Source organism: Phalangium opilio, unplaced genomic scaffold (genome assembly GCF_054372755.1).
Source record: "Phalangium opilio isolate 3A_F unplaced genomic scaffold, DU_Popi_V2 ptg000042l_1, whole genome shotgun sequence".
NCBI classification, from domain to species: Eukaryota; Metazoa; Arthropoda; class Arachnida; order Opiliones; family Phalangiidae; genus Phalangium; species Phalangium opilio.
In genome coordinates, this window is record NW_028324166.1 from 3,271,113 (window position 1) to 3,284,720 (window position 13,608).

General features: G+C 36.4%; 2 protein-coding genes and 2 long non-coding RNA genes across 7 annotated transcripts; 3 read left to right on the plus strand and 1 right to left on the minus strand.

The window, feature by feature from the left end:
• Positions 1-365: 365 nt before the first annotated feature.
• LOC149678392 (uncharacterized) lies at positions 366-2,289 on the minus strand. Of its 3 annotated transcripts, XR_016366071.1 has the most exons (3): positions 1,551-2,289; positions 589-1,488; positions 366-506 (listed from the first exon to the last, which is right to left on the minus strand). It is a non-coding gene; the product is annotated as an uncharacterized LOC149678392 (long non-coding RNA). The 3 variants fall into 3 exon arrangements; XR_016366070.1 differs by lacking the exon at positions 366-506 and having other exon boundaries at positions 703-1,457; positions 1,545-2,289; XR_016366069.1 differs by lacking the exon at positions 366-506 and having other exon boundaries at positions 703-1,488; positions 1,545-2,289.
• On the plus strand, positions 479-1,098 carry LOC149678393 (uncharacterized). The gene is made up of 2 exons (XR_016366072.1): positions 479-617; positions 977-1,098. It is a non-coding gene; the product is annotated as an uncharacterized LOC149678393 (long non-coding RNA).
• A 363-nt stretch (positions 2,290-2,652) lies between the features above and the next one.
• LOC149678394 (uncharacterized) lies at positions 2,653-5,460 on the plus strand. 2 transcript variants are annotated; one of them, XM_089836366.1, is made up of 3 exons: positions 2,653-2,948; positions 3,870-4,327; positions 4,792-5,460. In XM_089836366.1, the coding sequence occupies exons 2-3, from the start codon at positions 3,879-3,881 to the stop codon at positions 5,006-5,008; spliced, it is 666 nt and encodes a 221-aa protein (XP_089692492.1). In that variant the 5' UTR covers positions 2,653-2,948; positions 3,870-3,878; the 3' UTR covers positions 5,009-5,460. The 2 variants fall into 2 exon arrangements, with proteins under 2 accessions (XP_089692492.1, XP_089692493.1); XM_089836367.1 differs by lacking the exon at positions 2,653-2,948 and having other exon boundaries at positions 3,111-4,327.
• A 1,885-nt stretch (positions 5,461-7,345) lies between these two features.
• LOC149678395 (ankyrin repeat domain-containing protein 55-like) lies at positions 7,346-12,769 on the plus strand. The gene is made up of 2 exons (XM_089836368.1): positions 7,346-7,750; positions 10,942-12,769. The coding sequence occupies exons 1-2, from the start codon at positions 7,429-7,431 to the stop codon at positions 11,424-11,426; spliced, it is 807 nt and encodes a 268-aa protein (XP_089692494.1). The 5' UTR covers positions 7,346-7,428; the 3' UTR covers positions 11,427-12,769.
• Positions 12,770-13,608: the final 839 nt, after the last annotated feature.

Consider the following 13,608-nt stretch of genomic DNA (forward strand, 5'->3'; position numbering starts at 1 on the left):
AAAAAGGTTTTTATCACTATCCGCGTGTCATACTAAGTGTACACTAAAGAAAATTCTTTCACGGCGGTAATGTCTCATATAATTAAATACCAAGTTGCGGTGAAACGTATTTTAGGCTGCAGTAGGACAGACTAGCACTCTATAGATCCCCTTTATACAGATAAACTTAATGGTAGATTATAAATTTTTGGTTATACTGTGGGAAATATAAGAAGTGGTTTTGTGGTTGAGTGCAAACCCCTTTCCTCAAACGTTCTTCTGAAGACCGGTTCTAGACCATAGATATGTTAAAAGGGTAGATACACAATTCAATGGGAGGTCGACGTGGAAGGGGCAACGAGCAGACAGCCGCTATTTTCTGGGGGTAGCCGTATAAAACGCCATCTATCGGGAACTTTCGAAACTAAATTAAAGGATGAGCTTAGAGTAGTGGCACTCTATGTTAACCCCCTATAGGGCATAATAAGTCAAACCCTCGGAGATGCCATTACTCCATTTTATACGAGCTAAGAGCAGAAAAACGTATTTTATAAATTTTACACCTGTAAAATCGTTTAAAAAACACTTGGAACTTGTATTTCTACTTACTTTCGAGGAAATACCACCGTTTTCTGAAGGTAAGAGTCTTTTTTTATACATTTATTAGTAATAAAAACATTTAAGGCGAGCTAAGCCTTGGTCTTGTAAAACACGGCAGATTAGTGATTAGCGTTGTTTTCAGCGTTGAAAAACGTTATTTTATCATGTTAAAAAAACGTTAGCAACGTTTTAAGGTACTGATATTTAAATATCCGGACATTAAATTGTTACATATTCTTAAAATAAGAGTCGATAATGGTGCCCACCATAACAAACTTTGATAAGTGTGTGTCTCTATATTTAAAGGCATAAAACAAAATATAACATAAACGTTTTTATTTACTTATTTATGTAACAATCATGGCTTCAACTCCTGTTTGCTGCGTTCAAACTGTAGGTGTAAAGAACGTTTTCTTTCTTACCACAACTTTCCGAAAGAGACTACCACTAGAAAGAAGTGGATTAATTCTATAACATTAGCTGTAGGACCTCTGTCCACTGATATCTCCAGTTTACGGATTTGTTCAAAACATTTTACAAAATCAGATTTCTTTCCCACCACTGGAAAGAGACTACGTAGAGCGCTCAAACCGTACGGTTCGCGATTCCATCCTAATTTGGAGATCAAATTAATGTAACCGATGAAATTATCCCTAAACTGACTCTCCGTAATTTGACTCTCGAGCAACAATCTGAAGCATTAGAAGAAATGGGAGCGTTGTCCTTTGATCATGGATTGAAGCATGAACCCGCTGCTTTTTCAAATATTCAGGCAACACATCAATACCCAGTGTCACACCTCTGTGGGTTTGATTGTTAATCCAGAATTTTTCTTCCTTGGGGCAAGCCCCGATTGCCTTATACTGGTTGAGGACCAGCTGTACTTAGTGGAGATCAAATGCCCTTACACTATTTTCAAGAATAAAGAAACTATCAGAGGAAAAGCAGCTTCCGGTAACTTTTACCTTTACATTGACGAAGAAACGGATGAACTGGAACGTCTATCATCAGATTCAGGGTCAGATTTTCGTGTGTAACGTACCCGTATGCTTTTGGGCAGTATTTGTGCCACCCGATAACATCGAAATCTTGATGATAGTGAAAGACAACCAATTCATCAATGATACCTTGCTTCCAAAATTATCCTCTAAATATTTCATTAGTCTCCTAGGCCTACCTCATTTTGCCATAGAAATGTTCGAAAAGCCTAAAAAATAAATTTTCCAAGTCACAAAAGTACAGCCTCTTTTCTCTATGTGCAAATCAAATCTACATTATGGCCATGACCAAGGCTTAGCTCGCCTTAAATGTTTTTATTACTAATAAATGTATAAAAAAAGACTCTTACCTTCAGAAAACGGTGGTATTTCCTCGAAAGTAAGTAGAAATACAAGTTCCAAGTGTTTTTTAAACGATTTTACAGGTGTAAAATTTATAAAATACGTTTTTCTGCTCTTAGCTCGTATAAAATGGAGTAATGGCATCTCCGAGGGTTTGACTTATTATGCCCTATAGGGGGTTAACATAGAGTGCCACTACTCTAAGCTCATCCCTTAATTTAGTTTCGAAAGTTCCCGATAGATGGCGTTTTATACGGCTACCCCCAGAAAATAGCGGCTGTCTGCTCGTTGCCCCTTCCACGTTTTTTTCGTTAAGCCTAAGCCAGCGAAGTGGATCTAGACCCTTTATAGTTTTACTATATCTATGTTCTAGACCACTCGTCATTTTAGCTTAACGAATAACCCCTAATTAAGAGTGGTATTTTAATTGAATTCTAGTTTTAAAAATATTAGTTTTTTTGTTTAAACATAAGTATGCAAATTTAACAGTGAACCATTTGATGTTTAGTGTCCTCATAGGAAAGTCTTCCATGGTTTCAATGCCTTAAAACGTTCGGGCGACGCCGGGTAGTTTCGCAAAGTGCAATTTTAATAGTCATTTTGTAATAGCTCTCATTTCTATGGAATTGTTTTTCCCATCAAAAGGAAAAACATTTGAAGACCTGAAAAATTCCATAAGACTCTTATGATTGTTTTTATTGGTTCTTGCAAAACACTAATAACAAAATATGGGTATTTTCATTTTGATAATTTTTGGACAGAAGTATACCCTCGAAAATGAAGTGATGTGTTTTTGTTATATTAGGAAAAACACATACATATATACTGTCTGTCTGACAGTAACGCTGGGGCTCGCAAACATGATTGATATTAAGTATTCTGATTAAGTATTAATTTCTAGTTAACAAATTAGGTATTAACAGTGTACAAACTAGTTACACTTCACAGCACAAAGAGTAAAGATGGGATTATAAAGAATTGAGGTGTTTAATCACGGAAAAATTTGAAGTTAAATGAGGATTATTTGTGGTAAGTTTACCACCTGCGAAAACTGGGTAGAAGTAGTAGTTCTTATAAACCTGGAAAACCTTGAAATGTTAGGGAAATAATGGTTCATTAAGAATTACAGGTAAAACTCATATATTTATAATTTTAGTAAAATTCGGAAAAATAAGGGAAATTTGTAAGGCTTGAGTACGTTTTCTCTGAATTTAAAATAAGTAACCCCGTAGTTATTACTCCAAAAAAAACCCCACTCCACTTACTAGGTGCTCTTGCACTTTAAAATATCAGGGAAATATATGGGAAAAACCCTGGAAATTCAGTTTCCTAATAGTTGTATGTACCCTGTTCAAATGTTGGCTTTGTATCACAAATCGTAAAATCAAAGATGTTTAATCGAGGAGTTGGAATAGGGCATCATAAAATTTAAATAGATTTGTTCAAGGTCAAGATCCAACAAAAATGGTTTTTATGCACACAGAGTGAAAGAGTAAACGATGGGTGAGCGAGCCGAGTCTAGTCTTAGCTTCCTCTGTCGAAATTCCCAGAACTCGTCCTTTATGAGGTCTTTGTCATTGTTTTCAAGTGATATGTTGACAATCAAGCCACAATGTACAATACAATATACTCTTCATATGACTCTCGTCATAACGTATTTATAAGCCTCGGCTTTGCTAAGTGCATTAGAATATTTCTAGAGACAAATCAACAGAAACCGTAGGGCCTAGTCTTTAGTAATCTATTTCCCAAAAACATTTTGAAAGCATCGAGAACTTATTCCCATAATTCGCAATTCTAATCACGTGATTATCAATTAGTTGCATTCAATAAGGTTTAAAGCGCTGATAAGATAGTAGCGTTAATTTCACAAAGTAGCCTCCTAGCAGTAACATCGGAAGTCTGGGGTTATTAACAAAGTCTCCATAATTAAACGTTTGTATCGTTCAGTGTGAGACGATGAGCGCGAGATTAGATGATAAACTGTCCATGGCGTCCATCTTCGGCTACTCAAAAACGATGGAAAAACTTCTTGAAAGGGGCGCTAACCCTAACGCGGTGGATATCCATGGATGGACTCCACTACTATGGGCTAGCAAAAATGGCCACGCTGAAGCTGTAAGGTCTTTGCTCGATCATGGAGCTATTTTGAACGTTTACAACACCGATGATGGAGTCAATGATCAAGTGACCGCCTTGCACGTCGCCGCGAAAGAAGGTCACGTGGATGTTGTTAAGGTATTATGCGATCAAGGTGCCGAAGTCAATTACAAGGACGATGAAGGACGAACACCTTTGCACTACGCAGTTCTCTCTCGCAATCAGAAAATAATCCATTTGTTGTTCAACGAAGGAGCCGATCAAAATATCATGGATATGCATGGAAAAACACCGATGGATTTGGCCAGGTACGTGATTTTAAGTGGGGTATCCGAAATCACAGGCAATCAGTGCCTTAAGAACCCAAGTCTAAAAGATCTAAACATGGCGATTAGCATATGGTACGGGGGTTTTTGCGCATTTGTTAGGTGCGTTCAAGTAAAGTAACCGATTGAAAACGCCTCCTAAAAGTGTTGTAAAGTTGGCTTCGACGGCTGGGTAAAATTTATTTGAAATGCGCCACAGGCACCACCACGTGATGCCAAGATTAAGGACTCCATATGGAGTAAGACTGGACACCTAGTCCTGGTTTTACGCAAGATAGTAGGAGGCATCAATTTCCCGAAGTGGTAGATTTCGAATCTTTTTTGACCACGTCTTTCCTCAATCACGTGCATGTAGCGTATTTCAAATTATCTCTATCCACAGACACTTTAAAATATATTGATGTTGCATTAAAATTAATTAAAATATCGTTATTTTTGATTGATAGGCAATGGGGTGAAAGAGAGATGGTAAATTTATTATGGGAAAAGGCCAGCTACCGTAATGACAGTTTCCGGCACATAATTAAGCAAATACAAAAGGCTGAGATTGATGCGAGGGAAATGGCCATTCATATGGATAACAAGAAGATTGAATATCAAGCCGAAATTGACAGACAGAACGAGATCATTGCAGATTTGGAAAGAAATGAATGTCAAAATTGAAGTAAACTACTTTGTCGTATGAAACAAAACAATCGATAAGCATGACACTTACTGAAATTCGAAAACAAAGAAATGAAATTCCTCAAACGAACTGGTTAATTAATTGCTAATCAAAAATTAAATTAGAAGCAATAAATCCATGGGTTTGATGCAGAACTAATAAGTATGAACACCAATTGGGTAATATTGATTTGGTACCCAATTATACCAAAAATTAATTTTATTATAAAATATAGAATTTAATATTGTTCTGTTGTGCCTATAAAAAGTCCCCTAGGTGACTCACGAGAAATTTAATTATATATCTATATAATTAAAATTATATAGTTTAAAAGGTCAATAAAAATAAATTGAAATTATATGGCAAGAGTTAAAAAATTTAATGAAAATAATCGAAATTATATGGGAAGAGTTAAAAACTTTAATAAAAGTAATTGAAATTATAAGGAAAAAGTTAAAAACTTTAATTAAAATAATTAAAATTGTATAGAAAAAGTTAAAAACTTAAAATTATTAAAATTATGTAGAAAAAGTTAAAAACTTTAAGTAAAATTATGTAGAAAAAGTTAAAAACTTCAATAAAAATAATTAAAATTATATAGATAAAGTTAAAAACTTTAATATAAATGAAAATTATATAAAAAGAGTTAAAAACTTTAATATATAATTTAAACTAAATGAAAAGAGTTAATACTCTTTTTATTACTAAAATTTATATCTTTCTTTGTTCACCATTTTGTAATGCTTATATCGTTGTTTTGCATTATTTACCATCAGCGTTAATATTAATCTATGTGCGAAAACAATATTGTGAACCCATCATAGTTTTAAATTGAGCTTTATGTACAATTTTACCATCTTTGAATACGTTAATTTTTAATCTGCTCATTTAATTATTAAACCTCTTGATTTTGTGCAATAAATAAAGTATCAGTATTAATAATCGTTACTTTTCAATTTTACTCAGAATTTTCAATGGAGTTGATTTAGATCCTGATTCAGATCTTTTCGAAATTGCACTATAGTTCAAAGGGCACAGGACCAACAAAGAATCTTATTCATCACAAATCAATTTTGGAAATAGCACAGGTATACACATGTCCAAAAGCAGTTTATTAATTGCTTAAACAAGCGTTTAAATTAACAAAGTTTTGAGGCAACTTTTCAAGGTCAAAGCTTGAAATTGCGTTTGCGACTTAGTTTTGAAACTTCCGTCTGCCAGATTTCGCTACGATTGACCTAAAAAAGCAATAGATTTCAAACTTTAAAACTAACGTCTATAAATTGCAGCGTGTATCGAAATTCTTTGCTACTATCGCTTTAGAGAAGATATTTGTTGACAGAGTCCAGTTAGATCTAGCCAAATTAATCGTTCAGGTTTTTTATCTCGTTCAACGCAAAAACAATTGATTTAATAGTAACAGAAGCTTATAACCTTAAGGAAGTAAACATCAGCTCTGCAGTTCCGGTGAATATTTTTTGTGGCTATGACAGCTGAGTGTTGTAATTTCCTAGTCCTGTCAGGCGGAAACTAAATAGAAAAAAACTGCAAGCTATATCTATAGACCGAATTGCGTCAGTAGGCCAAAAATGACGTATAAGTCCTATTATCTGGGAAAGAAATAAATATTAAACACGTTTCTGCTTAGAGGCGATAGATGGCGCTATGTAAAACTGTTCATGTTGACATGGTTGATTTTTTTGATAGAACCAGATATGCGACTGAGTTGAAGACAGTAATAGCGCCATCTATAGCCAATAAGCGGAAACATGACGCGTTTCCCTGATATTTTCAAAAAAAATAAAGACTTTGGCCTATTGTCGCTACTTAGTCTATAAATTCTCTTCTAAAAAATTAAGTTTTCGGGGAAATTGGGTAGCCAGCTCAAGTCAATGCAAGAAGCGATATCTAGTTTACTAGGAAGAAGGTATAAATTCGCCACATCACCAGCTTTATCTGCAGTCCAAAAGACGTAGGTCCGGAGTTAATCCCCGCCTCTAAATTACAACCAGCCAGCATCTCGTTGGTTCTTGAAAACTCCTCACTTCAGCTCGACGCGAATAACGAAAATTACGCATTTTCCGACTGAGGAGAGTGTAGCGAAATAGCCCGGGGCCTCATTTTACGTCCCCCCTTGTAATTTTAAAGGGGGATTGGGACTATGGCACGCGAGTACATAGGCATCTTAAACCTTCTCCCTAACAAACTAGATATCGCTTCTTAGTCACGGTATATAACATACCTCGTAGTAACTCCCCGTATTATAAACTTCTGATAGTACAGTTAAAATCTTTTTGATCAAAGTCCAAATATTCAATGATCGAAAAATAGATGTTGATTATAATATTCATTCGAACGAGGTAATTGAGAGAAGTCGGTTCGCATACAAAATTAGCTTTTGTTAAAGTGATCGACTCTGATGGAGGTTTCGAAGGCGACTCAGCTTTTCACGGCCGTTCTGTTCGGAGATCATAAGAAGGCCAGATTTCTTTTAACCAATGGAGCTAACCCTTACTCCACGGATTCAAACGGCTACACACCACTGTTCGTCGCCATTCAAGAAGGACATCTGAAAGTGGTGGAAGTTTTCTTGGAGAAAGGGTACACTAAGCTTGGGTTTCCCGATCTGACACCCTTGCATGTAGCTGCTAAAGATGGCAAGGTTGAAATCGCCACGTTAATCATCGAGAAACTGGAACAATCCAATCGACTACATAATGTTAATTTGAAGGACAATGAAGGTAATATTTCTAATTTAGCGTGTTATGCTATTTATGCATGATTTTTACTGAAAGTAATTTAAAAAAAAACAAAGTTTCAAAAAATAATATCAAAATCGTTTTTAAAAAAATTCATTTCCGAAGTTTCAAAAGTTGATAGATATTAAAAGCCTCGACTGCAGAGTTGTAAAACTAAATGTAAAAATTTTTAAGTAATTAATAAGATGCATTTATTTTCATCTGTACTTATCAATTATTATCTAACTGAACGAGTAGTTTCAGCAGGGATAGATTTAATTTTAGAGGTGGGAATGGAGAACAGAGTAATCTGGGTGCGCGTCAAAGCCCACGTTCCCCTTCAACGGGACGGAGGGGTATGAAAGAAGAGGCGGGACATAACGACGAAGGTAAAAAGGAACTACGTATTTTTCGCGCTCCCCGTCAGCAACGTCATCAAAACGTAGGTTAAGTGAGCCAATAAGATAATTTTAAATTTTCGTTACGTGTTGAAGGGAGGGGCTCTATACTGGGTGGTCTATGAGTCTGACTGAACTAAATACTAACCGTTCTCCATTCCTACTTCAAAAATTACATGGATCCCTGTTTCGAATAATTCATAATTAACAAGAAAAAGATAAGGTTTAAAAGCAAGTACGTCAGTGTGACCGAGGATAGATTTAACTTTAGAAGTAGGAATGGAGAACGGTTAGTATTTTCTTCAGTCCGACTCATAGACACCCAGTATAGAGCCCCTCCCTCCAAGACGTAATGAAAAGTTTAAATTTTCTTATTGTCTCACTTAAACTACGTTTTGATGACGTTGCTTACGGGGACGGCGAAAAATACGTAGTTCCTTTTTACCTCTGTCGCTATGACCCTCTCGCTTCTTCTTTCATTCCCCTCCGTCCCGTGGAAAGGGGTCCGGGACTTTGACGCGCGCCCAGATTACTCTGTTCTCCATTCCTACTTTTAAAATTAAATCTATCCCTGGTATGACTTAGAACTTGGTCCTTCAACTATCATGCCATTTTGCCCTTAATATTAATTTTGTGGTTATTACTCATTAAGAGGGTAATTGAAAACTTGTGTTGAAATCAAACTTGTCTTTCTCAAAGGGACTGTAAAGTTTGCATCGACGAGCGGGTAATAATTATTTGTATTACGTCACGGGCACCATGTGACCCTTAGACTCCACATGAAGTCCACCTAGTCCTTGTTTTTCGCTCGATTTCACCGTCAATTAATCGAAGTGGTAATTTTCGACAAAAAAGCTAAACAAGTTTCTTTGAACCACGCCTCCCATAGGTCACGTGCCTATGACGTTATGCACACCCACCGTTACCCTTTTAATTCCCATTTTCTAAGATATACTTTGATTTCTTTATATAACAGGAATCATACAAAATTAAAATACTACTTAACAATATTTTTTGGACTTAATATTTAAAAAAATGAAATCGTAACCCAACTTCCATAAAATTATAGATGGTAAAGTTCTTTTGGTTTCGGAAAGAGCTTAGAATAATAAACTTTTAACTATCATTGTAAACATTCTATACGGAAATATTTATAAAGCAAATTTTATTGATAAGAAATCTTTTTAAAAGAGTTTATCAAAAAATATGAGAAGTTTGCCCTTTACAGAAACACGCTGTTGGCGAAATTTCCCTAGGTGATCTCAGCACACATTCAGGAAACACGTGACATAGTCAAAAACAATATATGTATATAGACCTCACTCCTCATTGGCTAGAAACTCGAGCAGGGTGGGGTTACATATTTACTTCAAGATAGTGGAAATTTTCCGAATATTTTGCAAGAGAAATCAGAACAGGAATAGACTATTCCATTAATATCATAAGACAAGCAAACACCACAGAGGGGGAGGGGAGATCACCTTCATGGGTTAATTCCCTCGTGCTATCAAGCACCGCTAGAGGCATTGTGAGTCGGCTAGTCTCCCTAGTGTACTAAACTGGGGCTCAGTATCGCGTTTGTTTCTCTGGAATGGTCTATAGAATATAGAGTCAACAGTTTTTACAACTCCAATATATGGTATGACGTCGCAACAGAGCGATTGGTTTAATCACATAAAGTCTTGGTTGTTGACTTATTGTTAGAGTTTTGTAATAAAAGCTGAGTAGTACAGTTCTTTATGGCTGGTGACCTAGATTCTTGAGTTTGGGTTAGTCTGTACCAGCGTGGGAAATAAGGCGGTGGCACAGGGCAAATGACCAGTTTAAAAATTGCCTGGACCAGTTTAAAAATTAAATCGGAGGGGGGTCAGTGGTCCACTTGTTCACTAAGAAAATTCAAGGGTAGCCAGAGTCCAGACATTATCTCAGCAGACGATGCGCCCTGGTCAATGGTCATGGACCAATTTATTTATTCCAGACCGGGGGGGATGCTGGCCCAATGTCCAGTTTTAAAAAAATCCTTATTTCCCACCCTGTTCTATACGCCATTTTCCACTATTGAATATCTTTTGTTATATTTTTTAAGGCACCCGGCGGAACATTAGTTTAAAATGGTCGTGGATTGAAAAAAATACTTCTTAGTGCAAGCTTACTATTTTGGCAGTTTTGCATTGACTATTAATAAGTCAGTCAGGATATTTTTCGATATAGATAATCATGTACTTATATCAAAATATTATCAAGCTAACCAACTTCATAAATTACGACCCTTTCACATGTGGTGATTACAATACAGTACGTTAAGTACAAGAACAAGACGCCGCGCAACGCGTTGCACTTGTGATCTAGCTAGACATTTTGTAAGTTTATCAATGATATGTTTCATGTTATAAGTACAAAAACGTTCAGCCCCCAGCCCTAAAATAATTTTCTTTTCATTTGAAAATAGAAATTAAATTTACAATAATATAATTTCAGGGATTGATTTAATTTTAGAAGTAGGAATGGAGAACGGCTAGTATTTACTTCAGTCCGACTCATAGTCCACCCCTCCCTCCAACACGTAACGAAAAGTTTAAATTATCTTATTGGCTCACTTAAACGATTTGATGACGTTGCTGATGGGGACGGCGAAAAATACGTAATTCCTTTTTACCTCTGTCGCTATGACCCGTCTTTTCTTTCATACCCCTCCGTCCCTTGGAAGGGGGTCCGGGACTTTGACGCGCGCCCACCACAATACTCTGTTCTCCATTCCTACTTCTAATATTAAATCTATCCCTGATTATTTTAAAGGTCGAACTCCGCTTCATTACGCTGCGATGAACGACTGCGAAGAGGTGATTTACATTTTGTACGGCGCCGGAGCGAATTTGGAGGTGAAAGACATTTTTGGCAAAACACCGCTGCATTTAGCCTTCCAATGGGGAAAGAGGAAGATAGTCCACTTGCTTTTAGAAAAGTTAAAAAGCAATAGTCACGAATTTCAGGAACTCAAGAAGAAAGCTGACGAAATTAATGACTCCATCGCCAAGCTTCGCAGTAAAAGAAATTTACAGGAAAATTTAATGATTCATAAGATAGACGAGCAACGCTACGACATTGGAAAATTGAAAGGCGACATTGTATTGACACCATCGACCGCGTCAGGCTCCGACTCGAGTGAGGAGGAGATCGACGATCAATCCGGAAGACAAGTAAATTCCATTGATCACAACTCCCAGGCGGAACCCAGCAGTTCGGGCATTATCTATAAACCAGACGAAAATGACATGAAATAATTTCAGTTTATTTTGCCTCTCACATGTATTTTATTGCTTTGTAATTGACATCAGAATCAGATTTTTTAATTAAAGAAATTTAATTAATTTACTTAGTTCTTAATTAGGGGAATGTTAAAATTAGGAAGGATCAGGAATTAAATGTTTCATATAAAAATTTAATGTGTCAGATTTACCACTTCCATTCCCTGTAAAGTGTCAGCCAAGCAAAGAGCTTTCCCTTTAATGCGTCAGCCAATCAAGAAGCTTTCCCTTTAATGCGTCAGCCAATCTAGAAGCTTTCCCTTTTATGCGTCAGCCAATCAAGAAGCTTTCCCTTTAATGCGTCAGCCAATCAAGAAGCTTTCCCTTTAATGCGTCAGCCAATCAAGAAGCTTTCCCCTTAATGCGTCAGCCAATCAAGAAGCTTTCCCCTTTCATGCGTCAGCCAATCAAGAAGCTTTCCCTTTAATGCGTCAGCCAATCAAGGAGCTTTCCCTTTAATGCGTCAGCCAATCAAGGAGCTTTCCCTTTAATGCGTCAGCCAATCAAGAAGCTTTCCCTTTAATGCGTCAGCCAATCAAGGAGCTTTCCCTTTAATGCGTCAGCCAATCAAGAAGCTTTCCCTTTAATGCGTCAGCCAATCAAGAAGCTTTCCCTTTAATGCGTCAGCCAATCAAGAAGCTTTCCCTTTAATGCGTCAGCCAATCAGGAAGCTTTCCCTTTAATGCGTCAGCCAATCAAGAAGCTTTCCCTTTAATGCGTCAGCCAATCAAGAAGCTTTCCCTTTAATGCGTCAGCCAATCAAGAAGCTTTCCCTTTAATGCGTCAGCCAATCAAGAAGCTTTCCCTTTAATGCGTCAGCCAATCAAGAAGCTTTCCCTTTAATGCGTCAGCCAATCAAGAAGCTTTCCCTTTAATGCGTCAGCCAATCAAGAAGCTTTCCCTTTAATGCGTCAGCCAATCAAGAAGCTTTCCCTTTAATGCGTCAGCCAATCAAGAAGCTTTCCCTTTAATGCGTCAGCCAATCAAGAAGCTTTCCCTTTAATGCGTCAGCCAATCAAGGAGCTTTCCCTTTAATGCTTCAGCCAATCAAGAAGCTTTCTCTCTAATGGGTCAACCAATAAACGAGCTTTCGCTGTATTGTGTCAGCCAATCAAGGAAATTTCCCTTTAATGTGTCAACCAATCAGCGAGCTTTCCCTCTAATGTAACACACGTAAGCAAAATGACGTGTATACCCAAGTTTAATACCGCCACACGCAATGCGTTCTAATATTTGTAGTTAAGAACTATGGCAAGGGGCCATTACTATGTGTTTTATCAATAAATTCTTGAATAAAGTGATTTTATTGTGAAAACTTACCTTTTTAAACATTTCCAATGTCTTCAAACTTTAAAAACATAAATAAAGCATGATTTTGCGTATTTTCGCTAACCCAAATCACAAATAGCACATCTTAAACATAAAATCATTTCGTTCTCTTATCAAGCATAAACTTCGTCTCCTGTTGATATATTCTCTCTGTTAAAGCCCATAGTCTCATCAATCAACGTTTCCAGTTATCAAACAAAGCAAAGCACCCATGAATTACGCATTACTATCAATATTTTTCGTTTAAACAAAACACATAACATAAATATTATAAAATCAAACAGAAGTAGGCAATAACTTCGAACTTGAAATCTTTTTTATTTTAATTCCAAATATTGTAACAAACGTGATTGGACAGGGTGTTTGCGATAAGTCAACCAAAAATTAAAGTATGTGTTCTTCGGTTCAAACTTAGTAGAAAGTGTCAAGGAACATGGGGTCTAAACCAATTAGTTACGGAGAAATGGGCTTGAAAACTTTGGTCCCTAAAATAAGAAAATAGAAATCAGCTAAGGCACACTTTTACCCATTTAACAGTACACTTCTGCAAGATTAAAGTTGAAAAACATTAGACTGGAGACTAATCAATGTTTGGAACTCCATATATCCGTAACAAAATGTTGTAGATCTCACCTTCTTTGACACTTCAGACTTAATTTAACTCTAAGAACACACCCTTCAATTTACGACAGACTTATCACAACATTCTGGTTTTTTTTTAAATTAGAACTTTTGTGGACAGTAACGTTGAACTTTAATAAATAATGTTTTCATTATTATTATATACATTGGTTGTACTAATACTGATTGGATTTTTGTATCGATTTAT

What these genes read in the sequence shown, in the direction of transcription:
- LOC149678394 (XM_089836366.1), top strand. Translation starts at nt 3,879, where the DNA reads ATGAGCGCGAGATTAGATGATAAACTGTCCATGGCGTCCATCTTCGGC. An exon ending in ACACCGATGGATTTGGCCAG is followed by an intron (nt 4,328 to 4,791) that starts GTACGTGATTTT and finishes TTTGATTGATAG; the next exon opens with GCAATGGGGTGAAAGAGAGA.
- LOC149678395 (XM_089836368.1), top strand. Translation starts at nt 7,429, where the DNA reads ATGGAGGTTTCGAAGGCGACTCAGCTTTTCACGGCCGTTCTGTTCGGA. An exon ending in TAATTTGAAGGACAATGAAG is followed by an intron (nt 7,751 to 10,941) that starts GTAATATTTCTA and finishes ATTATTTTAAAG; the next exon opens with GTCGAACTCCGCTTCATTAC.